The 26684-nt window shown below is 34.3% G+C and overlaps 1 protein-coding gene across 2 annotated transcripts in view; it reads left to right on the forward strand.

Moving 5' to 3' along the window:
* The window catches only part of MTX2 (metaxin 2), a 70025-nt gene that overhangs the window by 11493 nt on the left and 31848 nt on the right, over window positions 1-26684 (forward strand). For both annotated transcript variants that reach the window (XM_007965437.3, XM_073019834.1), the window contains exons 2-3: window positions 14789-14836; window positions 15781-15827. In XM_007965437.3, coding sequence (XP_007963628.1) covers window positions 14789-14836; window positions 15781-15827 — 95 coding nt within the window. The remainder of the gene's footprint in view (window positions 1-14788; window positions 14837-15780; window positions 15828-26684) is intronic.

Raw genomic sequence — 26684 nt, forward strand, 5'->3', positions numbered from 1 at the left:
ACTCAGTGTACCACATACAAGTGCCTAAGCTAGCAAGTTAGAAGTTGCACCACCTTTTATAACCTACTCTCAATTGTCCTGCAGCATCACTTCCACAATATTCTGTGGGTTACAGTGGAGCTACAAGCCGACCCAGATTCAAGGGAAGGGGAATTGTAGGACAGGAATTACTATTGTGGATGTATTTAAGACATATACTTTGCCACAGTAACCAAGGTGGTACTGCCTGTTTTCGTTAGATCTGGGAACTGACAAAGCACACTCATGACTGAATAGAGGTTCTAAAGAAGGATGGGGATAGATGGGGAGTTGGGGGTGAGTAACGTGGGTGGTCTTGTACATTATAATTAGTTACCTGTGGAACTCTCTGAAGCTAGTGATGCCTGCCCAAACATGCTTGCGTATACAAATACTCCTTTATTCTCACCAAAGGCCTATTATATGGAAAAATTGAGGATAGAGTTAAGAAAAGTATAGTTTTCAAATACTCTATGTGTCTTTGGTTAGGAACCACTGAATGATTTGGAGAGAAAGTGAATTCTTGAGTTTACACTGTTGAATTTGGTACCCATTGTTGAGATGTTATCGTTCCTTAAATTGGTTCAATGATTTTATTTTTAGAGTTTTAGCAGTGTTTTTTTTTTTTTTTTTTTTTTTTTTTTGCTGTCAGATACCTTTCAGGCTTTAGATAGCAAAAGACCTGCTTGTATTTTCTGCAGAATATGTTCGCTGAGTACCTAATTTGAGCTAGGTGCTCTGCCAGGTGTTGGGGATACAAAAATAAGTAACAATTCTTGCCTTTCTTGAACTTATATTCTTTTGCAGAAATAGATCATTTTAACATGAAGAGCTATATCCTATAGTAGAAATCTGCACAGAGGTATCTAGTTTAGTAAGCCTTTGCTGAACATTTTGCCTCCCTTTCCTCAAACTGCGTTGGGGGTGTTAGGTTTTTGGTAAATATCTAAACTCGTCTTCATGCCCCCTACCTTCTATCTGGCATGCTTTGGATTCTTTTTTTGGATCCAATTCAGATTTCATCTCCTTTTGTGAATTCTTTCCTGTTTTCCTCAGGCAGATTTAGTTATTTCTTCATGAATATTTCTATAGGGCTTTATACACACTTTTGTTCTAATGTGGATATTAAGAATTATTGATTGAAAATATACTGTGAGCTGGAGACTTTATAGGGTACTTACATAGTTTATCTACTTTTTTTTTTAGATGGAGTCTTGCTCTTTTGCCCAGACTAGAGTGCAGTGGCACGATCTCAGCTCACTGCAACCTCCATCTCCTGGGTTCAAGCGATTCTCCTGCCTCAGCTTCCTGAGTAGCTGGAATTATAGGCGCGCACCACCACGCCTGGCTAATTTTTGTATTTTTAGTAGAGAAGGGGTTTCACCATGTTGGTCGGCTGGTCTCAAACTCCTGACCTTTTGATCTGGCCGGCCACCTTGGCCTCTTAAAGTGCTGGGATTACAGGCATGAGCCATCACGCCTGGCCAATCTAGTTTTATTCTTCCAATAACCTAACAAGATAATTAATATTTCCCTCTTTTACAGTGAGGTAATTGAGACAAGAATAGGTTAACCAGTTTGGCCAAGATAACTCATACAGTAAGTTGTAGAATTGGGAGGGGAAGCCAGGTATGTGTGACTCTGAAATGTATGTTTTTTCCCTACACCACCTGTATTTGCTTAATGTATTTTAAATGGTTATGTGTACCTTAGTCACCCCTAATCCCAACTCCCTCTTTGTTCTTCACTTGCTCAACAAAATTAGATCCTAGAGGGCAATAACAGTTTTATATTCATCTTTGTCTTTGTATTATAGTTTTGGGTACATTTTGGATGTTTATCACCTGTTTGTTCATTTAAATGCTTTTAATATTTTTTAGGGGGAATCCTCTGAGCATTTTCTACTGTGTTCTCATATTCATAGGGAAAGTCTTTGATGGAAAGACTGTTACCTCATTTCCTGTTTTCTTCTTCTTGGAGAATCTTGCAGTTTTGTTAACATTTCAGGCGGTATACTAATAAGTCAGATTCTCTGTGGGGGATAATTTGTTCTATAACTAGCTGGGAGTAATGAAGGAAGAGGAATAGTTTTTTGGTTAACTAGCTTGATATGAGATAGCAAAGTATATGTACAGTACCTGGAACCATAATCACGTAGTAGATACTTAAAAAAAATAGGTGCTGTCATTACAGTGATTGTATTTGGTTTAGATGGGAAGAACTACTTAGTTTGAAGGATATTTGTTTTCTATCTCTAGAGTTGAATTTAGAGAACCATTAAACTATTGCACTGTGAAGGTTAATGTTGTTGAGGTCTGATAGTTGTGTGGAGCTGTTTTTGTATCTGTTTTTTGGCCAGGTGGATTGGACCTTTACTCTTAACCAGCTGTTTTTCTGTAGTTCTGCTGTTGATCTCATACTCATTTTTAGTTCTGTGAAAAGCTCAGTCATTTTAAATTTCAGATTACCATTTTGAAAATGAAAATTAAAAGTTTGAGTACCAACTACAAGACTCTTCTCTGTTAATTTATCATAATCATATGCAGTTGGCCTGCTTTTTATTGGAAATTAATGAAAAATAATGGATATTTTTTTTCTTTTTGTGATGGAGTCTTGTTATGTTGCCCAGGCGTGCCTCAAACTTCTGGGCTTAAGGGATCCTCCTGCTTCAGCCTCCCAGGTAGCTGGTATTACAGGTGCACACCACCATGTCCAGCTATGATGGATTATTTTTATAATGGATCAAAGTCTAAACATAACCATTTGAGAACATGACACATACATACTTATTAAGAAAGAATGGAAGGTTTTAAATTTGACTTGTATTTATTTACTTTACCCTGAGTTATTGGCTTGTTGGTGTTGTGAATTTGTTTTCTTGACCCTTGTTAACCTCTAGAAGTTTGTCAGGTTTACGAAATTGGTCCTTGAATACCATTTTGAAATTGATCTCTAGTTACAAATAGATAGATATCACAACTGATGTTCATAATTCCTAACTTATTTTTACTTTCCTTATCTAATACTTCTAATGGAAAAACTATCATGTTACCACTTTGATTCCAAAGTAAGTGTGGCCTGAGTTCATTTATCTTAAAGGCTTTTTCTTGAACATTGTAAAATAGCAACATGTTACTAAGGCATGTTTTAAAACATGGCTTTAAGCCATAGCCTCAATGCTTAAGGAGAAAAAGGTGGTCAAAAATCTTCTTGAAAAAAATTTATCTACACACATCCTTACTACCATTTTCTCTGAGATAAATGAATGAAAGAGATAAAAAGAACGTAATCTTATCTCAAGTGCCATCTGTGTCTCTAGGATAGTCTTTGTTGTGGTGTTCACAGACCATCTGCATCAGATTTACCAGGAGTGCTTGTTAAAGATGCAGATTTTTGGTCCTCATCTCTACAGTATCAGAATTTGAGTTTAGGAAATACATAACTGTATCAAGTTCCTCAAGTGTACAGGAAGAGTTGAGAACTACTGTTGTAAGATAATTATAATTGCTTTAATTCTAATAATTATTACCCAAGAATGTTTATTTGTGAGCTCTGCAGGAGGTTAGCTAATTTAGTTGTGTGTTCACCGTAGAGTAATACTACTTGGGTTCAAATCCTGGCTGCTGTCACTTACTAGCATTGTGACTTTGGACAAATTACTTATGCTTGTGCCTCAGTTTTCTTATTGTAAAATTGGGAAAATAATAATAGTATCTACCTCATAAAGTTGTGGGGTGTTTAATATATGTCAAGTACTTACATGTACAGTAAGTACAATAAGTCTTTTAAGATTTTCTATTCAGCTTTCTTGAGATATAATTTACATACCATTTTAAATTTATAATTCAATGATTTTTAGTATATTTACATAATTGTGTGACTATTACCACAATCTTTTTTTTTTTTTTTTTTTAATTTTCCACTCACCTCTCCAGTTACCACAGTCTAACAGTAGGTTTCCATCACCTCCAAAAGAAACTCTTTGCCCATTTGCAGCCACTCCTCATTGCCACCACCAGCTTGAGTCAACCATTGGTCTACTCTGTTTCTGTAGATTTGCCTCTTCTGGACATGTCATATAAATGGAATCATATGTTTTCTTTTGTGTCTGGCTTTTTTTTTTCATTGGGCATAATGGTTTTTGAGGTTCATCCATGTATTCATGTTGTAGCATGTATCAGTACTTACTTGGTTCTTTCTTATTGCCAAAAAGTATTCCATCATATGGATATACTGCATTTTGTCTGTCCATTGACCAGTTAATGAACATTTGAGTTGCTTTCCTTTTTGACTATTGTGAATAATGCTGCTATGAACATTTGTATATATGTCTTTATGTGGATACTTATTTTTATTTCCCCTGGGTGAATACATAGGAGTGTAATTGTTGGGTCATATGGTAAAATTCTGTGTTTAACATTTTGAGAAACTGCCAGACTTTTCATGGTCCCACCAAGCAACATGTGAGAATTTTCGATTTCTCCACATTTGCAAAACATTTGTTATTGTCTGTCTTGTTGATTATAACCTTCTTATTGGGTGTGAAGTGGCATCTCATGGTGGTTTTGATTTGTATTTCCCTAATGACTAATGATGGTGAGTATCTTTTCATGTGCTTTTTGGCGGTTTGTATATCTCCTTTGGAAAAATGGCTATTCACATTCCTTGCTCAATTTTAAAAATTGGGTTATGTTGTCTTTTTATTATAGGGTTGTAAGAGTTTCTTACATATTTTGGATATATGCTGTATGAGTTTTGCGGAATCTTAATTGCTATCATTATCGTAATCATCATCTGCCTAAATAGAAGTCTAGTTTGTATTTGGCCGGGAGATAGATTCTAGTTATTCTCTGGTTTTATTGGGCTCCAACTTTGGTTGTGAGAGGGAAGTTCTGCCTTCATTTTTCTGTGTTTTCAATCTTTGTTGCTTTTCATCTTGTGCTTCTAGAATGGCAGGGTATTAAGACCCATCTGCCTTGGGTATTCTACTGTCCTCATTCATTCGTTATTACTCACTCTGAGTCTTTTTTTTTTTTTTTTTTTTATTCTCGAGATGGAGTTTCGCTCCGGTTGCCCAGGCTGGAGTGCAGTGGCGCGATCTTAGCTCACTGCAACCTCCGTCTCCCAGGTTCAAGCGATTCTCCTGCCTCTCAGCTTCCCAAGTAGCTGAGATTACAGGTATGCACCACCATGCCCGGCTAATTTTGTGTTTTGTATTTTTAGTAGAGATGAGGTTTCACCATGTTGGCCAGGCTGATCTCGAACTCCTGACCTCAGGTGATCCACCCACCTCAGCCTCCCAAAGTGCTGGGATTACAGGCATGAGCCACCGCACCCAGGCCACTCTGGGTCATTTTAATCTTTTGCTTACTACCTTGTTCCAAATGAATGGGTTGCTGGAGATAGTGAGTTATTTGTGGAATATTATTTGAGTTATTTGCCGTAGTTCAGTAAATTGGAATTCATTTGGTATTTTGGAGATTATACACTGTCGTGTATGTTTTTTTCCTTGGTTTTTGTGTAATGTGTAGCCCAAACAGAATTAAGCCTTGTTATATGTATACCAGATAATATTGTCATAATGAGGTAGACTTCAGTATTTTTTAGTGTTTTTAACTTCAGGCATCGTAAAGGTACACATAAGGAGACAGGCCACATGTACCTCTAAAATAGAAGTGCCTTATGGGCAGTTACTTGGTTTTCTTCATAATTTTACCTTTAGCTCTTAGAATAGTGCCTGACACTTTATATGCATTCAATGTATTTATTGAATGAATGGTAAAACTGATTTGTAGCTGTGGCTAAATTTACTTTCTGAAATAAGATATATGTATAATTTACTGTACATATTTATATACACTGAGTATCCCTAATTTGAAAGTCCAAAATCTGAAAATGCTCCAAAATCCAAATTTTTTTGAGTGCCAACATGATGCTCAAGGAAATGCTTATTGAAATGTTTTGGATTTTTGATTTTTGGGTTAGGGTTGCTTAGCTGGTAAGTATATAATGCAAGGATTCCAAAATGTGAGAAAAATCCAAAATTTGAAACACTTCTAGTGTCAGGAATTTTGGATAGGGGATACTCAACCTGTATGCAACAAGCAATAATGGATATACAATAGACTCTTATGTCAGTCAGTAAGTTTCTTTTTCCTAAAAACTTATGATGATATGTAGCCAAAGGAATAGTTCTGGTCTGAATCTTCTTCTAGAAGAATCTTCTGGAATCTAGGACTACTTTTGTATTTGTGTCTAATACTTATCTATTTTGTCCTAGAATGTTTGCTTTCTGCTTCAGGATTTCTATTTTAATTGACAGTAGTCTGTATCTTTGTATCTACACCTGCTTGCAAGTGTGTTTTTTAAGTAGCCTTACCACTGTGCTACACAATACTGCCTGCTTTTTTTTTTTTTTTTTTTAACGTTTATGGAAATGACAGTGTGACGCTGCACTTTCCTGTTCTCCAACACAAGCCATTTCTGACATAAACACTAATCTCTGACTATTGAGGTAATGGGAAAATGGTTTTAAACACCTTTTGTGGGAAGAGTCACTTCTGCTTACACATCCTGTATCATATCATTAAACATTCCCTATGAAACACTATCTAAGGGGCATTACTATTTAATAATTTCATGATCATCATTATATAGTGTTATTTTTGACTTGCACTATAGTTTGCAGGTTGATTTTCTTTTGAATTTAATACATAGCCCTTAAAATTCCAGTTTTGATAAAGTCCCATATCATCATATTTTAAGTCTAAACATCTTAAAAATCTATTTTAAATTAAACCTTCATATATTGCCTAAAACTTGATGGGTTTTGAACATGGTGTCTATGTTGATATCACTGATATCATTAGTATAATATTTATGTCAAATTAACAAATTTCCTTCTTTTCTCTGTGTGTCTTGCAGTAACTTGTCCATGTTTAAAAACTGCCGAATGCTCTTTGAACATTTTATTAGCAGTTTTTGCATTTACAACTTTGGCAGGAAGCCATCCAAATTTGGAGATAGGCTATGCATGTTTCTTGCTCCTTTTATATAACACTGTCTAAATAGTCTTGCTGTGCTGAAGAGATGACATCTATGAGCTTTCGGAATCTAGTTGCCTAAGGATAAACTGAGTTTGACTTCATTAGTGCACAAATGATAGGTTTGTGTAGAGTTATTATAGCATTAATCAATTTGATGGATTGGAAATATGACAGAACTGAAGCAGCATGTAATATTAGTGCCTATTATTCTACAAATTATGTCTTCACCTACATTCATATGGCAGAGGAGTCATGTACATCAAGAGTGCAGAACTTTAAAAAAAAGAAACAAACAACAGAGGACATCTCTTTCATGGCCCTTCTCTTATCCTCTTACATTAGATCATTGAGAGATGGATTTCAGAATTAGACTAATTTTTTTTTAGGTCATAGCACTTTCATACTTTGAAATACCTTGATTTGAATGGAATAAATAGATATTTAATCCCAACCTAATATTTAAGAGAATACTACAAGTAATATATAAAATCTTTAAGAGACTTATGGCCATACATACGTGAATTTATTGGTTAGCAGTCATTTCATTAAAAATGATAATGGATTAGTAGTAAAGAATATTGATTTTTTGTTGTATTGGTTGATAAAGCTTAAAAATAGGTAACTTAAAGGTAATTAAAATGAATGAGAAACAAATACTTTTTTGGGGGGTTGTGGGTGCTGCTCTATCATGTGTGCATTTCTAACATTTATGCATTTATTTTATGGCATTCAAAAGTTCAAGAATATGTGTCACTTCTTTTTGATTTTACTTTGTTCTCCAACGTAAATACTCATGAGCTTCTTTAAGAAATATTAATTTGCAAAAAAAACTCTCCCACTAAAGCCTGAAACCTTAAGCAGCATCTCTTTTGCTCCTGGTAAAGAAGACACTAAATGTAGCATAATCAGGGCCTGGGCAAAATTGGGAAGTAGGTAAAGAACTAACTGGACTTTTAATAACTAATTGGATATGCACTTAGTTATGAGGTGCTCTGATATTTGCTTTATTTCTAGGTATTCTTTTTATCTGCAATATAGGGATATATTTTTTCTTTATAAAAATGATAAAAATTTAATGGATCTTTTGTTAGAGAATACTATTAGAATAGTAATTCTAATTTTACAGAGTGAATTAATGTAGGTCACTAGGAGTACCTTAGAGTAAGTTACTGCTTTAGTATGAAAGTAGTACAGGAATTTCTTTATCATGAAATAATTAATTTCTAAAAGGTGGGTAGTTTAATTTAGAACTCTTATAATAAAGATATTAGCTTAAATGATGCCTATATAAAATTTAATCGTTGTTAATTTAAATTTCATATTTTGGCATGTATTATTGTAGAAGTCATTTTCAGTTTGGAGCAGTTGAGAAGCCAAGATTTTAATTAATAACCTCGGGACCACAAGAATTTTTCACATTCTAGGAATTTACCTCCTAGAAAGAGAGAAAAGATATTGACATAACAGTATGATAGAGTAGAAAATGATATATAAGAAAAATGCAAACTGCTGTGGACAGTATAGATCAAGGAGAAATTAGATTTGCTTAGTCCTAAAAGCCTTTTTGATGAATGTGGCATTTAAACTTGGTTGAGAAAGGTATAGGATTTGAGTATATGGCAGTGAAGGAGTATTCTGAACTTAAGGGGAACAATTTGAGCAAAGTCACTAAGATGAGAAAGTATGAAGTTTGTGGGGGAAATTTGAAGTACTCTGGTTGATACAAGGGTCATGTTAGGGAGGTAGTAGGCAGGGATTCCCATTCTCCTCACTAATTCATGTGTGTTCCCCCCGCAAGCTTTCTCCTTGGTCAAAAAGGATGATTTTATCAGAAGAGAGCAAGACTCTTCCTTGCTCCAGAGTACATGAATGACTGGGTTTCCTGCAAAAACTTCAAATAAGTAGTTATTTAATTAGAACGATGTTCTCCAATGTTGGATGAGATGTATGTAGGAGCAAGGGGTGATTACTGACTTTGTCTGACCTTGGGAAAGAGAAGAGTAGAGAAGAAGTTGTCCTTTTGGATTTTGTCTTTTCCCAAACCAAGAGATCAGCTTTTTATAAGGTGTGGATAATAATTTTCATGATTCATATATTTACATATGAAGACAATTTTAGAGCTCGTTTCCTAGAATGATAGCTACGAGGTTGATTTGTAGATTCATTGCCCAGTTTAGGATTTCCACTTTGGGCACTCCTAGGGAATAACTAGTTTTTTTGTTTTTTTTTTTTTCCTCTCATGTCATGCTTTACATGTAATGTATGTGCAAGACAATCCTTTGAAATACAGGAAGAAAAACATATAAATTAACTATATATTACTTACCTTTGCACTAACCCTAAAACTGGAAATCTCTTTCTATACAATATTTTATATTAAATATATAGTTTACATCAGATGTTACTGCTATATCACTCCTCAGTTCAACTTACCTGGCAATCTCAATGTTCCCCTTTCCATTTCCTATGACTCTAACCCAAGAATCACCATTTATGAAAATTTCGTGTGCTTATCAATAAAAATTTGAGCATTCAGGCCTGAATTTAGAAATCATAAAATTGTTAATTGCTGAGCCAATACATCATGCAAATTATAAAACATATACTAAAAAAGAAGGTAGAGTTAGAAAAGATAAAAATTCAAATTCCAGGAATTTTAGGCAGCTATTTAATATTTTTTTGAGTTGTGTTATTGGTTGTAGTGTTGAAGTTGTTTGAGTAAAGTTTATTTTATTTTTTATGTTTTGCCATGAATTTTTGTTATCTTCCCTGCTACATTCTTAGCCTGCATAGTACAGAGTAATAACAACAATGATGATACTGCTAATAATGAAAACAAATGTTTATTCAGCCAGCATTTACTGATAACCTGCTATGTGCTAGGTTCTAGGGATGAAGTGGTAAGCAAAAATCAGACGTGAATGGTGGATTCATGGTGCGTATTTTCTCGTGGAGAAGGTAAACAATCAACTACTTAAATGTAAAAATACAGACGGGAATGCATGCTATAAGAGCTTGTAAAAGGAGTGTTTGAACTATTAAAGGCGATCAGCGAAGACTTCCCTGAGGATAGGACTGGCTACATAATTTTTAAGACCCAGTGCAAAATGAAAATGTTCAAAAATTACTCACTTTCAAGACTGAGACAGCAGAACATTAAACCAAGCAGGGGGCCCTTCCAACTGCAGGCCCTATGCAACTGCACAAGCTATATGCTCATGAACCTGGCTGTACCTGAGGAAGTGATTTTTGAGCTGAAATGTGCCAATATCATAGGAGGATAAAATTGTTCAGGCAGAAGAAACTGCAGGGGGGAAAGTGGTGCATTCAGAAACTGGATGAAGGCCAGTGTGGCTGGAGTGCAGAGTCAAGGTGGGGAATGTGTGTGTGATGAGGTGGGCTGGTAGAGAGGGTAACTTCAGAGACCAAGTAGAGCCCTGTAGGCCATGTTGAGGATTTTCGTCTTTATTCCAAGAACCACATGTAACTATTGATGTGTCTTAAACGTAAGATTTACTTTTGATGTGGTGAGAATACAAGTAACTTGCACTTTGACTGCATTGGACAACTTTCTTCTTCAGCCTCCATTTCTTGCCAACCCCCTTTTTAGAAACTTTCTGTCTCACCTTCTATGTTTTTTCTAAGGCTGTCCCTTCATTTAGGTGTGTTTAAAATGGCACTTCACACCAGAGGTGCTTTTGGTGATAGAAACTGAAAATAAGTAGAGTAGGCGAGTCATGACATTTTATTTACTATTGAAGTAGTTTGTGGTGTAAAACATTTCAGGTCAACTGAAGAAAAACTAGTAAAATATAAAAATGTTTTATTATTGTTTTAAAATGATTTTTCTTTTAAAATGCCACAGATTTTTAAGATGTATATTGTCAGCGCCATGATTTTAAATCCTTAATCTCTCTTTTACACATGCTCAGGAGCAAGGGGTGATTACTGACTTTGTCTGACCTTGGGAAAGAGAAGCGTAGGGAAGAAGTTGTCTTTTTGGACTTTGTCTTTTACATAATAGGTATTCCCAAACCAACACATAAGCTTTCTTTCTGTTAGGTGTGGATAATAATTTTCATGATTCATAGGTTTACGTATGAAGACAGTTATAGAGCTCATTTCCTAGAATGAACCTGCGTGATTGATTTGTAGATCCATTGCCCAGTTTAGGATTTTCACTTTTGGCACTCCTAGGGAATAACAAACGAGGTTTTTTTTCTCTCATGTCATGCTTTACATGTAATTATATGAGCTCTGTCACTGATACAGTTTGGATGTTTGTTCCCTGCAAGTCTCCTGTTGAGATTTAATCCCCATTGTCGGAGGTGGGTCCTGGTGGAGGTGTTTGGATCATGGGGGTGGATCCCTCATGAATGGCTCAGTGCTATCCTTGATAGTGAGTTCTCTCTCTGAGTTCACACGAGATCTGGTTGTTTAAAAGAGAGTAGCATCTCCCCGCCTTCTCTTGCTCCTGCTCTTGCTATGTGTGACATCTGCTTCCCCTTTGCCTTCTGTCCATGTAAGTTTCCTGCAGCTCTCACCAGAAGCAGATGCTGGCACTGTGCTTCTTGTACAGTCTGCAGAACCATGAGCCAAAATAAACTTCTTTTCTTTATAAATTACCCAACCTCAGGTATTTCTTTACAACAATACCAACAGCCTAACAGAGTCATGTGAGGTGATGCACTTAAGTCAGTGATATTTATATTCTCTGAGCTGCTCATGGGTAAGATGGGCAGCTGGTTATTCTTTGTATACTCTACCATTTCCTGTCTACTGCATGATAAACTGCAATTCCTGGCTGCTGGCTATATGGGTTTATATCAGTCCATTTGCCTTCTCTTTTTAAGTCATAAGTTCTATTTGTGATGAAAACACTGGATGTTTTGGTAGAGTTACCTTCTGAGAATTTATTTTCAATAGTGATTTCTGAGTTGAAACAGAGTTTATGTCTTAGATTGAGTAAAATATTCACCCTTTTCACCTATTTCCAGCTTTAGATTCTTAATAACAGAGCTTTTGGTATTTGTAGGCAGCTTCTTTGATCTTATTTGCAGTGAAGTAGTATGTTGCAAACTTTCTGTTACTTTCATGTTTGTCTTTTGGATGAGATCTGGAGAATCCATGGGGGTGATGATGAATTAACTTTTTTTTTTTTTTTTTTTTTTTGAGACAGAGTCTCACTCTGTTGCCCAGGCTGGAGTGCAGTGGTGCGATCTTGGCTCACTGCAACCTCTGCCTCCGGGGTTCAAGCAATTCTCTTCCTCAGCCCCCTGAGTAGCTGGGATTATAGGCGCCAGCCACCACTCCTGGCTAATTTTTGTATTTTTAGTGGAGATGGCCATCTTGGCCAGGCTGATCTTGAACTCCTAAGCTTGTGATCCACCCGCCTTGGCCTCCCAAAGTGTTGAGATTACAGGCATGAGCCACCACACCCGGCTGATGAGTTAACTTTTAACTGAAATTACTGACCACATAAATTGCTGTTCATATAAGAACTCTGTTATGTTACAGAGTAGTGAAGTAGCTTCTGATTTATCAGAGAATACTTAGATTATATTCAGCATATGTTTAATACTAGTGTATGTAAAGGTTGGTGCAAAAATAATTGCAGTTTTTGGCGTATCATTTGTTGGATTCTTCTTTGTAAAAGCCGTAAAATATCAGAATCACCAATTTTAACACAGTAATACAGGTTTCATACAGTTTTTGGGCAAAAACTGCATTACTTTTGCAGCAACCTAATACTTCATTGTTTTAAAAATTTGTAATGCATGCCTAGTATGTGCACAAAATAGCTAACCAAGAGTTAAAATTACCACAATTTTAAATTAGAATGTCTTGTTACCTTAACATAGATGGTAATGTTGAGTAAAACTTTAATTAGCCAGCATGTTTAGGGAATTAAATGGTAGGTTTAATCAGATATCTTCTTTCTTTTTACAGACAATTAACATCAACTGTATGCAAAGCATAGTACAGTGTGTGGTTCACAGATGCATATGACACATCTGTGTCTCCAAGGAACTTGATTTCAATATTTATTCTTCGAAATTTTGTGAATTTTATTCCTATGCTTTATTGCTAGTAAGATTAATATAATGCATATAATTGAATCTTTGATGATTTAGAATTTTATAACAAACGAATCTCATTGTATTGTTTTTAGTATAGATGTAAGCAATATAGGTGTGCTGACTATACAATTTATCCAAAAAGGTTATTTTTTTGAGTAATTTGCTGATGTCAGCTTGTTTTTGTTTCCTTTTATTTTAAAAACTGTTATACAAGTTAATTGGTTCTTAATGAAATTTTACTTTATTAAAGTTGTGACAGCAAAGTATTTTGTTTCATTGCTGTGTTGGTATATGCATTGAAATTCAGTAGCCCTTATATATGTGTGTAATATTGTGGGGAACAGCATACAAAATTATGTGTAGTTCATTATTTACTTGATGTTTTCATGGCATTATCTCTAAATATGAGGTTAATTTTGTGTAGCCCAAACCAAACTAAACCTAAAAGTCACATTTGTTATTTTTTGTAATAATACTGTGTTTTTCTTTTTATTCTAAAGTATAAGTAAAAGCAAATTAAGGAGTTCCTTTTTCCCATTCCAGGGATTGCTTTAGAACATTTTAAATGATCAGTCTTAAAAAAAAAAGCTTCATATGTATAAATTTGTTTTTAAAAATCAGCCAGAATTATATATTAAAGTTATTTGTTGCTATGTCACAGAGACTAAATTAGTATAAACACAATTAGAAATATAACAATTATTATCAAATCTCATATATTTAGTTGCTGAGAGCAAATGTAGTTACGTTATTAAAATGGGTGATTCTGATGTTTTGTGACTTTTACAAAGAAGAATCCAACAAGTGATATCCTGATACCCTATGTATTCTGTCAGTGGAGCCATTGCTTCTTAAGTGCAGTTGATTAGACAAAGTTCAAATCTAGTGCTTTTCCCAAACTGGGAGGTTGGTAATATTCTCTTTGTAGCTGCAGTCTTCTCTAGATGAGAGATTAAGGGTCAAGTCAAGTTTCATTTCAGGCCTAAAATTATCTTTACTGGCATTATTTCACATTGTAGTTACGTAATGCTTCATCACGCAACTTTGCTCTAATTGTGTTTGTGGGGTGGTGTTGGTAGGGTCAAGGCAATGAAATCTTCTGGAATACAACAGGATTCCTCTGTATTTTTAAATACTGCCAGATTGTGGGGAAAGATGGACAGTTTGATACAGATATATTTGATTCTTTCATATAATGTCCGCTTGAAAGTTTACTTTGTTAAAAGTTTACTGTAAAATATTAAAAATATTATTTCACTACATTTTTTTGTAGTGAATTAGACATCAGTATCTTTTTATACATATGAGTAATATTTAGAATATGTCTGTGTTTGAAAGAAGCTAAAGGAATTGTAGCATATGGGCTATTTTGTTTTTTTAATTCTCATTTTGGATTGGGCAAGGTATCTTCCCCTCCTCCCCACTAAAATCAGCAAACGATAAACCAAACATGCTTTTAAAACAAGTTATCTAACTTACTTCTCCTGGTTACCATAGAATCTAAGATAGTGTGATTAGTTGCCGTGTATATACCTTAGCAATTGACTTTAAATGCTCTAGCCAAATGTACATGGTTATTAATTTGGTTTGTTATTGATACGTTTTTGCTCTATGTGCCTAATTATCACTGCCTTGTTTCCATAGCTGCGGAACCTTGGCCTGAAAATGCTACATTATATCAGCAATTGAAAGGTAAATTCTTGTTCACAATTAAAAATGGCTTTGTATCAAGCTGTATGTATTACAAAAAAATCCTCAGTAATACAATTTACTGCAAAGAGAATATAACATGTAAAAGAAGGGATTCCCTTGTATAATTTGTCTGGGAGGTTTTACCTAAACTTGTATCTGCGAGTGTAAACCAACTATTCATGGCCTATAAGGTCCTTAGTTTATTATTGACTTGTTATATTGGCTGCTGTAGGCAGTGTAAAATGATGTGGTTGCAGGAGCAGTTGGCAGATTTACTGCACCAATAGCTGAGACAGCAGATTTTTGAAGTCCTGTGGTAAAGTGGGCTCTCAGTAAAAAGGAACTGTTAAAATGTATAGGCTAGGATGGTTCAGGCTCCCTTTAGCAGCTCTTCATATATCATCAGATCACATTATGGACCCCATTTGGGGCTTAGCAGCCTGCTACAGTTGTCAGAAGACTGCAAAGTAATGAAGACTAATAGGCAGCAGCCCTAGTCTTCTAAGCATGGAATTTTTATTGCAGCGAACTTGTCATCTTTCTTTTGTGTGACAGACCTAGATACACTGTGCAATATTAACTGCAAGCTGGTTTTATATTATTGTGAGTGCTTTTACTTTTAACTAGAAAGGTTTCAGCAGATTTTACTTAATTTTAATGAAGAGAAACATTTCTTGAAAACGAAAAATGAGTTTGATTTTAAGTGAACAATTTTAATTACATTGCTGGTAAAATGAGATAAGTGATCAAATAGTTTTAGAGGGAACTGTCCTAGTTTATCATTATTTGTGATAATTTAATCAAAATTATAATTATATAATAACATTGATATAAAACTTTTGAATTTAGTGGTAGGCAATACCTTTGAAAAAATATAAATACTTTTTAAAAATAAAAATATTATATTCTATTTGGTTAAGTTATGCTTCATTGTATTTCCACAGGGGAGCAAATTTTACTTTCTGACAATGCAGCTTCTCTTGCAGTGCAGGTAAATATGTAAATAATATAATATGTTTTTCACCCCCTAGGTGATTTGCATCATTTTTCATTGCAGTTATATTTTTCCCCTTCCAAAAAGTCTGATACTATATGTTTAGATTTTTTCCTGTGTGATTTACCATTATCTATATAACATTGCTGGGTTGTGAAGAATAATTTTATTATGTATTATTCAGTTAATTGTCAGTATATAAAATAAACATAAAAATTATTATTTTTTTAGAAATCACTTTGATGTGCTAGGCACTTTCTGTGTCTCAGCAGTTGGTTTGCTTTTGGCTGGATATGATGGTGTTGATTATTTGGGGTGATATGTTCATTTGTGGACTCACAATTATTTCCTAATTAATTTGTTAAGATTTATTTATCACATATTTTTAAGCATTGTTTTGCTCATTGCACTCATTGGCCTCTAACTTTAATCTGTTTGGTAATCTTGTAGCAGTGTTCTGGTTCTCTAGCCACTCCTGATATATTTATTGATTACATGAGTGTTTATTATTCCCAAAACCATTTATGAAATGTAATAGCTCTTCAAGTTGTATATACCATTTGTATAATCCAAAAAAAATTAGTGCCCCTGTAAACTTTAAGCTGCATTATAGGAAAAATAGGATACTTGCGGATGTTTTGCTTAAAAAACAATGTTTATGTTGTAGGTTATGGAATTATAGTTATCCAATCATTTTGCATATTTAGCTGCTATTTGCTTAGCTTGTGTAGTTTAATATAGGACTGAGCATGTAGACTGTATCCACTAAATGTCTGTTGTATGAATAGTTTATAAGTGTGGTGAAAGTAGTCATGCCTTGATAACAAATGTAAAAGTAAATGATTTGCTGTGTATAAAATGATGTTTTCAATCTTTGTATCTTTGGAAAGATAGTTTCAAGGCGCTGTGAATATTTTAGTTGAAGCACTGATTCTTAACCCTTTTAAAATTGCTATTTTGGGGATAACCCTTTCAGGATCTGGCAAAAGCTGTAGAACATTTTTCCAGAAAATATACCCAGGCTATTCTGCATGTGGTTTCAGTAGGTTTACTGAGTTTCCTGCTGAAGCTATCTGGATCCCCTAGGAAGAGCCCCTGAAACTACATAATAGTAGTTTAAGAAGTGCTGAAATAATTTTCATCAAATAGAAAGGTGTTTTGGGTAGGAATATACAGTGTTTTTCAACTGGGCAGCTCTTTAGTACTCCCCCTACCGCCATCCTGTGACATTTGACAATATTTAAGTGTTTTTGCTTGTCAAAACTGTTGAAGGGTAGAGTGCTATTCTCATCTATTGGTTAGATGCCAGAGATGCTGCTAAAAATCCTAAAATGTACAGAGTAGTCCCTGCACAACAAAGAATTATCCAGCCCCAAATGTAAATAGATTTGTCAAGGTTGACAAACCCTGGAATAGATGGGTTAGCCAGTTTTCAGTACAAACCAAAATACCATTATATTACCATTTAAAAAAATTAACGTTTTAAATAATCCAGAGAAGGGAGGAAAAAATAAATCTTAGTGTGTATTTTATTTGTTAATTCTATTTTTATGATCTATTAATTTGCTTTCTTATGGTTTCTCAAATCATAGTTGCAATTAAAAATAAAACCAGAAAAAAGGACCTTTTACAATGTAGAATTTTCCTTAACCATTTCAATGTTTTTATCCTACATATGTCACTTCGATGATAAATTAAACAGCATATATTAAAATTTCTTAGTTTTCTTCAATATTCTTTGGCTTGACAGCTGATAGTAGCCATGACTATAAATGTGACTTTTCCAGATATCTGATGTAAACTTTATGGAGTAATTTTCTTCTATATAGTGGGCCAGCATTCGTTTAGAAGAATCAGTTAAAGGCCTACATTTGATATATAAAATTGATCAAAACAATGTGACAGGTATCCACAAACTGGATTATTTTCTAGAAGATACTAGATATCAAACATCAGATATTTTAATAGTCTGCCAGTTAGGCCATTAGGAAATTTAAATTTTACTTAACATATACACTTGGTGTTTGTTATGCCCCTGAAACTAAGTGGTTAGGTCTTTTTGGACTCTAGGAACTTTTATGATTTCAGTTTAAAAATAAATGTTTTTTTCCTGTAGGTATTTCCCCTTAGATTTTCTATCCTTCACTCTTGTGTGTTGAGTATAGTGAAGTATTAGTATAGCATGTTTCTCTGGTCCCTTGAGCCAAATGTGTATATATGCAGTATTATACACACATGCACACGCTAGAGAGACAGAGAGATATCTTCCATTCTGTACTTGTGCTTTGAAGGACTTAAGCTTATACTGATTAGAAACAATAACTTTGATAATAATTCTCTGTTACTATTCTCTCTTACCCCCAAGTCCAAACCAGCCATCTAATAAATACATAGCATTGGTCACATTTGTGATTTGAAATTTTCTAGAAGCCTCATTTTAAAAAAGTAAAAAGAAATAGGCAGAATGTATTTTAATAATATGCATTATTTTACCCGGTATATCCAAATATTATTTTAATATGTAACCAATACATAATTTATTAATGGGACATTTTTTATATTAAGTTCAAAATCTGAAGTGTGTTTTACACTTACGGTACCTCTCAATTTATGCTAGCCAGATTTCAAATGCCCAGTAGTCTCGTGTAGCTAGTGGCTTTTGTGTTAGACACTGTTATTAATAATAGAATACAATATGAGCAAGACATAATATACTCTCCAAGGTTTTGGCAAAAATTGTTTTGTTTAAGAAGTTTATGTCTATTGATTGAGTATATGCTGTCTTTTATAGAAGATTCCAATTGGTATCTGTTTCAAAAACAGCAAACCCTAAATAGAGCTCTTTGTTTCAAGTTTGCTCAAATATAAAATAGAGATATAATAGAAGCTATCCTGTTGGGTAGGATAGGATTGAATATGTTAACATTGAATATGTTAACATATGTAAATCACTTAGAAAAGTACCTGGCATATTGTAAATATGCAATGAATGCTGGTTATTACTTTTTTCTCTCCTAATTCTTTGAAAGAAATACACATATTCAGTGTCAGTGAGAGGAATGGAAGCTTGCAGGCTTGATAGTACCTGAAAACACTAGAGTAATTGAAAATAAATGTTATGTGTAAGAAGAATCTTGTTTGGACATGCTTGTGTTTGTGTGAACATTAATTTTTATAATCATTCTTTATTTAAAAATTAATATTGAATGCTTTAATGCAAACAATTTTATTAATACTGAATAATATGTTTTAAAACTATTTATTGAATACTTTTATTGTATAAGACACTCTATTAAAAGCTTTTATGTGCAGCATTGCATTCAGCCTTCCCATGACCCTAGTGCACAGTAGTATTATTACCCTCATTTTAAAGATGTGGAAACTGAAGCTCAAAGATGCTTCGCCCACATTCATAGAACCCACAAATTGTGGAGATAAACAGAAAACAACAACAACATTGGTTGAGTGCCACCTGTGCTTGTCACTGTGCTGAGCTCTTAATTCATACTAACCCATTTAATCCTTATAACAACTGTATGAGGTAAGTGCTGTATAGGGTAGGTATCAAATAATCCTTTCACACAGCTACCCTATGAAGTAGGTACTATTATTATTCCTATTTTCCTACAGATTAGGAAAGTAAGGCAGAGAGGTTAAACAGTGAGCTCAAAGTTAAATAAATAGTGCTTGGCAGAGCTGGAATGCAGATCTAGGAAGTCTGGATCGACAGTCCACACTCATAATACTTTGCTGCATATTGGTCTAGTCCAGTGATACAGATCTTGAAGTTTTACCTAACAATAAGTGATCATTTAATCACAAATTATTTCCGACATTTCTTAGTAAATTATGTCTTATGATTAATCGTTTACATTAAGGAGTAAAAGAACATGTCTTAGCTTTTGTATCTTTGAAATGGGATAAAGATAGTCTTACCTCTATAATATTATGAAGCCCAAGGTAGGTAATAAATGGGAAATTCTTTTGAAAAAAGTGAAAGGAATAGGAATGTAAGATGTTGAATACAGAATTAGTGCCTATTTTGACTGCAAAGATTTATGTACTTATTTTGTGAGTGTCTTTGTATAATAAAATGTTACTTTCCAATAAGTTTTAGAAGTCTAATGTGCTATCCATTGTGCAACAGAGATTTTCTAGTAAGGTTTAGAAAGAATTTTGCTTTATGTATGTGAAGCCAGTTTTAAAAATCTGGGGTTATTTTGTATGGCTTAATCTAGATATTATAAAAATTTGAATTTTTGTTTGGAGTGTCTCAAACTGATGATCATTATTAGAATATTGCATGAACAAGTAATCTTTTTCCTTACTTTTTACTTCAAGTTAAGAATAGCATTTAAGCTCAGGTGTCCTTGTTCCATTTAATATTTTTACTTTTTCTTATTGTTTGTTAATAAATGCTTTTCTCTAAAAGTGAAAGGGAAGACAACAGAAAAAAACTATTTTCTTTCTGTTGAATATAGTATATAATTTGAAAGTCAGCATTTTGTTTTGTTTTGCTTTTTTGAGGAGTCTAGCTCTGTCGCCCAGGCTGGAGTGCAGTGGCGTGATCTCAGCTCACTGCTGGCATGATCTCCACTCACTGCAACCTCCATTTCCCAGGTTCAAGTGATTCTCCCACCTCAGCCTTCTGAGTAGCTGGGATTGCAGGGATGCGCCACCAAGCCCAGCTGATTTTTTTGTATTTTTAGTAGAGATGGGGTTTCACCTTGTTGGTCAGGCTGGTCTTGAACTCCTGACCTCAAATGATCCACCCTCCTCAGCCTCCCAAAGTGCTGGAATTACAGGTGTGAGCCACCACACCTGATCAAAAGTCAGCATTTTTATAGGCCCCATTAATGCTGGGACATAAACACTCACATTTCAGATTTGATGATAAATACTTAGCTGACCCTTGCATTTTCCTTCTTTTAGCAAATGAAGCTTTCTAGAAGGATGGATTAACTATTGGCTAAATGATAATATCCAAATGTAGTGTTTGGGAAAGAGCAGGAGAGAGGAATATCTGTCTGTCTTTTGAGGCTGCAGGTTGATTACTGCCTTAGAGACAAAACTTTGAGTGTGAAAATACAGCTGCTGTAAATTTGTCGTGTCATTTAAATGGCCATAGTAGACAGCTGCCTGCAGAATTTTAGAGGAAATGATTTTGAATTTTCAGTTTGGTTGGATACATTTTGTTTTAAACGAGTTGTTCAGGGTTTTATGCCGTTTTAAAGGGTCAGTTTAAACCTGATATAAATAGAAGTAGGATGGACATTAGTATATATATTTTAATAAATAATATAATATTCTATGAAAAACCTTTAACAAATTGACAAAACTTTATTAAAGCCTCAAAGTATAAAATTTTAGGTTTTTAAAATTTGTACATTCCTCTTAATTTGATTGTCCTCTGTCAGATGAGGCTTCTAAATTCACTTTCAGGGTTAGGTGAAGGAAAGGAAAGCTAAGGGATAAATATAACTTAGTGTACATTTATGAGATACAGAGACTTGTAAAATCCTTTTCAGTATTCCAAACAAGCAAAATAGAGTCTGCAGATGTTTGTTTGATATCAGTGAGTTTAAATTCTTCAGACTGATTGTCTTACATTACATCATTATAGTTTGTGTGCCAGAAATGTTAAAGCATTTTGGTGATTTATGCTTATAAGACCTTGGATTATTTCAGTATATAAAATGTGATCTTTATCAAGATAATTGTGAACTGAAATTGCAAATAGAATTTAGAAATTTAAAAAACAAATCTCAATATTAGTTTCTCAACACTTAAATGGCATGGTGTATATAAAACATTAAAATTGGTCAGTGTAGAATTTGTGGAAATGAAGTATATTCCAAATAGAATTAGGTGGCTGTAGGAGTTGTTGTTTTTAGTAATTCGTGAAATAATGTGAAATGGTTATAAAGGGTAATAATGGTTTGCTAATATAAATATATATTTAACTTAACAAAATTCACACTCCTGCAGTTCTGAGAGATTGCAACTTAGAATAACAACTATATACTTTTTTGTTTAAAAAGTAAATAGCAAGCAGGACTTTATTTTGTTGCTATTAAACAGAACAATAAAGATACAGTAGTAAGATGGAAAAACAACAGCCTTTTTTTTAAAACAGAAAAAGGCTAGAATTCTTCACTATTAGATATACAATATCAACATAATCAATCTAGCAACATTATATTTGAGCTGAAAATATACTTAAATTTGAAGCCATACACTACCCTGTGTGAGTGAAACATCTTTCATATAGTTCTAAGATGAAATTACCCTTGAATGAATAGCATCTTCATTTATCTTCAAACCCCTTCTGTGCTTTTAGTGAATCTGTTCTTTCAACATTCTACAACAAGAATTACATTATACCATTATACCAGAGTACTTCTGCAGTATGAAATAGATTGGTTTGGAAAATGAACCTGGCTTTGCTATAAATTACATTCACAGGTACAAAGGAATTTGTTATTTTGTTTAAAATAGTCATAAATATAATTAAGGTCTTAATTTATGTTAAACTACAAATATGGCTATTATGGTAACTGGATTAGGAACTTAATCTGTCACTTCAAGAATGATACCTAACACTTTTCATTTATAACCTTAGATACTTTATTTCAATTACAGGGTCTGCAGCTGTTTGATATAAAAATGAATTATTTTATAGATAGATTTGTTCATGGTTTTTAATTTTAAATCATGCCTCTTCAGTAAGGTAGAAAATAATTCTTCAGTTGTCACAAATTTTCCTTTGTGTCTGGTTGAAAAAGGATATGAATTAAAATTCACAATCATTTTTATTTTGTGTCTTGAAAATGGCATTGCATGCTTGAGAATAGTCCTTAGTGAATTCTTACATAAAATATTTCAAATTTAATTAGGAAATGAATAGAAGCTTTGTCTTAAAGAAGAAAAACTTGATGTCTGCTGTCTAAGGATAGCTTTACTTGGTTGGACTGAAAATGGATTGCTACCTGTCTAGAATTTGAATATTTGTTCATGTGACTTACATAAATTTAGAAGCTGTGTTTATAACCCCTCGAATCCCATGGTATTAATCAGTGTAAAGCATCTAATCTTTAAAAGGTTATTAAAGGCAATTCCTTAAAATTTTGATTTACTTTTATATTTTTATTGGCAAGCAATCCTGATTTTATTGCTTAGGTGCAACTAAAGAGAGTGTGCTGTGTATCTAACTTGAAAGACAAATGTTCATTTTGTCTTTGGAATAAAGAAGAGGAAAGAAGACATTGGTGCTGGTCATTGGCAAGTGTTTCAATACTGAGTTACTATTAGTTAAAGAGAAACGAGTATATTTTATGTTCCTGCCATCTGCTAGTTCATCCTAAGAACTTTAATTTTTTTTGTTATTATTTTTCTCAGTTGGGAATTTTTTTCTAAGTAACAAAGTTTTAAAGCATTCATTATAGGAACTCAGAAAAAGAATATATATATTTTTTCCTTTTCTTCCCAACTGTTCATTGAGTGCCAACTATGTAACTGCTATTATGTTAGGTTCTTGGGTTACAAGAATTGTTCTTTTTGTACCTTTGACTATTTTATAACTCTTGCTTAATTTTGACCCTACAACTTTATGAAAGTAGTAAACAAGATAGACATGGTCTGTATGTACTAATGAAGCTTATATTCTTGGGAGGAGGGGCTTTTATCAGTTCATTTATTGGTTTTATCAGTGTGTTATTTATATGTAATTCTCACAGGGAAAGCTTATATCTTTCTCTATTCTAGTTGTCTTTTTTGTTGCTTTCGGAAATAACCTGATTTTTTTCTATAGCTGTCAGATGTTGATGTATCTAAAATTGACTTAGATATTTCAGTAGTTTCTAGGTGAGAGTTTTATTAAGGAAGGTCAGTCTGTGAAGTGATATGTCTTCAAATGTGCTCTCAAATAACATTTCATATTTTTTGGTAACAAATTCACTCTCTTTAAAGCTTTTTATGCTTATTGAATTGTGGTTTCTGATTTCTACATAGATCATTATTATTATTATTATTTATACTTTAAGTTCTAGAGTACATGTGCACAACATGCAGGTTTGATGCATAGGTATACATGTGCCATGTTGGTTTGCTGCACCCGTCAACTCGTCATTTACATTAGGTATTTCTCCTAATGCTATCCCTCCCCCAGGTCCCCACCCCCTGACAGGCCCCGGTATGTGATGTTCCCTGCCCTGTGTCCAAGTGATCTCATTGTTCAGTTCCCACCTAAGAGTGAGAACATGTGGTGTTTGGTTTTCTGTCCTTGTGATAGTTTGCTGAGAATGATGGTTTCCAGCTTCATCCATGTCCCTGCAAAGGACATGAACTCATCCTTTTTTATGGCTGCATAGTATTCCATGGTGTATATGTGCCACATTTTCTTAATCCAGTCTATCATTGATGGACATTTGGGTTGGTTCCAAGTCTTTGCTATGTGAACAGTGCTGCAGTAAACATATGTGTGCATGTGTCTTTATAGTAGCATGATTCGTAATCCTTTGGGTATATACCCAGTAATCGGCTTGCTGGGTCAAATGGTAATTCTAGTTCTAGATCCTTGAGGAATCGCCACACTGTCTTCCACAATGGTTGAACTAATTTTCACTCCCACGAACAGTGTAAAAGCATTCCTATTTCTCCACATCCTCTCCAGCATCTGTCGTTTCCTGACTTTTTAATGATTGCCATTCTAACTGGTGTGAGATGATACCTCATTTTGGTTTTGATTTGCATTTCTTTGATGACCAGTGATGATGAGCATTTTTTCATGTGCCTGTTGGCTTCATAGATGTCTTCTTTTGAGAAGTGTCTGTTCATATCCTTTGCCCAGTTTTTGATGGTTTTTTTTTTTTCTTTTATTTTTTTTGGAAATCTGTTTGAGTTCTTTGTAGCTTCTGATATTAGCCCTTTGTCAGATGGGTAGATTGCAAAAATCTTCTCCCATTCTGTAGGTTGCCTGTTCACTCTGATGGCAGTTTCTTTTGCTGTGCAGAAGCTCTTTAGTTTAATTAGATCCCATTTGTCTATTTGGAGTTTTGTTGCCATTGCTTTTGGTGTTTTAGTCATGAAGTCCTTGCCCATGCCTATGTCCTGAATGGTATTGCCTAGGTTTTCTTCCAGGTTTTTTATGATTTTAGGTCTAACATTTAGGTCTTTAATCCATCTTGAATTAATTTTTGTATAAGGTGTAAGGTAGGGATCCATCTGCAGCTTTCTACATATGGCTAGCCAGTTTTCCCAGCACCATTTATTAAATAGGGAGTCCTTTCCCCATTTCTTGTTTTTGTCAGGTTTGTCAAAGATCAGATGGCTGTAGATGTGTGGTATTATTTCTGAGGCCTCTGTTCTGTTCCATTGGTCTATATCTCTGTTTTGGTACCAGTACCATACTGTTTTGGTTACTGTAGTCTTGTAGTATAGTTTGAAGTCAGGTAACGTGATGCCTCCAGCTTTGTTCTTTTTACTTAGGATTGTCTTGGCAATGTGGACTCTTTTTTGGTTCCATATGAACTTTAGTTTTTTCCAATTTTGTGAAGAAAGTCATTGGTAGCTTGATGGGGATGGCATTAAATCTATAAATTACTTTAGGCAGTATTGCCATTTTCATGATAATGATTTTTCCTATCCATGAACATGGAATATTCTTCCATTTGTTTGTGTCCTCTTTTATTTCATTGAGCCGTGGTTTGTAATTCTCCTTGAAGAGGTCCTTCACATCCCTTGTAAGTTGTATTCCTAGGTATTTTATTCTCTTTGTAGCAATTGGGAATGGGAGTTCACTCAAGATTTGGCTCTCTGTTTGTCTATTAATGGTGTATGGGAATGCTTGTGATTTTTGCACATTGATTTTGTATCCTGAGACTTTGCAGAAGTTGCTTATCAGCTTGAGATTTTGGACTGACACAATAGGAAATATACAATCATGTAATCTGCAAACAGAGACAATTTGACTTCCTCATTTTCTAATTGAATACCCTTAATTTCTTTCTCTTGTCTGATTGCCCTGGCCAGAATTTCCAACACTGTGTTGAATAGGAGTGGTGAGAGAGGGCATCCTTGTCTTGTGCCAGTTTTCAAAGGGAATGCTTTCAGTTTTTGCTCATTCGGTATGATATTGGCTGTGGGTTTGTCATAAATAGCTCTTATTATTTTGAGATATGTTCCATCAATACCTAGTTTATTGAGACTTTTTAGTGTGAAGGGCTGTTGAATTTTGTCAAAGGCCTTTTCTGCATCTATTGAGATAATCGTGGTTTTTGTCGTTGGTTCTGTTTATGTGATGGATTATGTTTATTGATTTGCGTATGTTGAACCAGCCTTGCATGCCAGGGATGAAGCTGACTTGATTATGGTGGATAAGGTTTTTGATGTACTGCTGCTGGATTTGGTTTGCCAGTATTTTATTGAGGATTTCTCACATTGATGTTCGTCAGGAATATTGGTCTAAAATTCTCTATTTTTGTTGTGTCTCTGCCAGGCTTCGGTATCAGGATGATGTTGGCCTCATAAAATCAGTTAGGGAGGATTCCCTGTTTGGAATAGTTTCAGAAGCAATGGTACCAGCTCCTCTTCGTAGCTCTGGTAGAATTTGGCTGTGAATCTGTCTGGTCCTGGACTTTTTTTGATTGGTAGGCTATTAATTATTGCCTCAATTTCAGAGCCTGTTATTGGTCTATTCGGAGATTCAACTTCTTCCTGGTTTAGTGTTGGAAGGGTGTATGTGTCCAGCAATTTATCCGTTTCTTCTAGATTTTCTAGTTTATTTGCATAGAGGTATTTATAGTATTCTCTGATGGTAGTTTGTATTTCTTTCAGATTGTTGGTGATATCCCCTTT

This window comes from Chlorocebus sabaeus, chromosome 10 (assembly GCF_047675955.1).
Source record: "Chlorocebus sabaeus isolate Y175 chromosome 10, mChlSab1.0.hap1, whole genome shotgun sequence".
Lineage (NCBI taxonomy): Eukaryota > Metazoa > Chordata > Mammalia > Primates > Cercopithecidae > Chlorocebus > Chlorocebus sabaeus.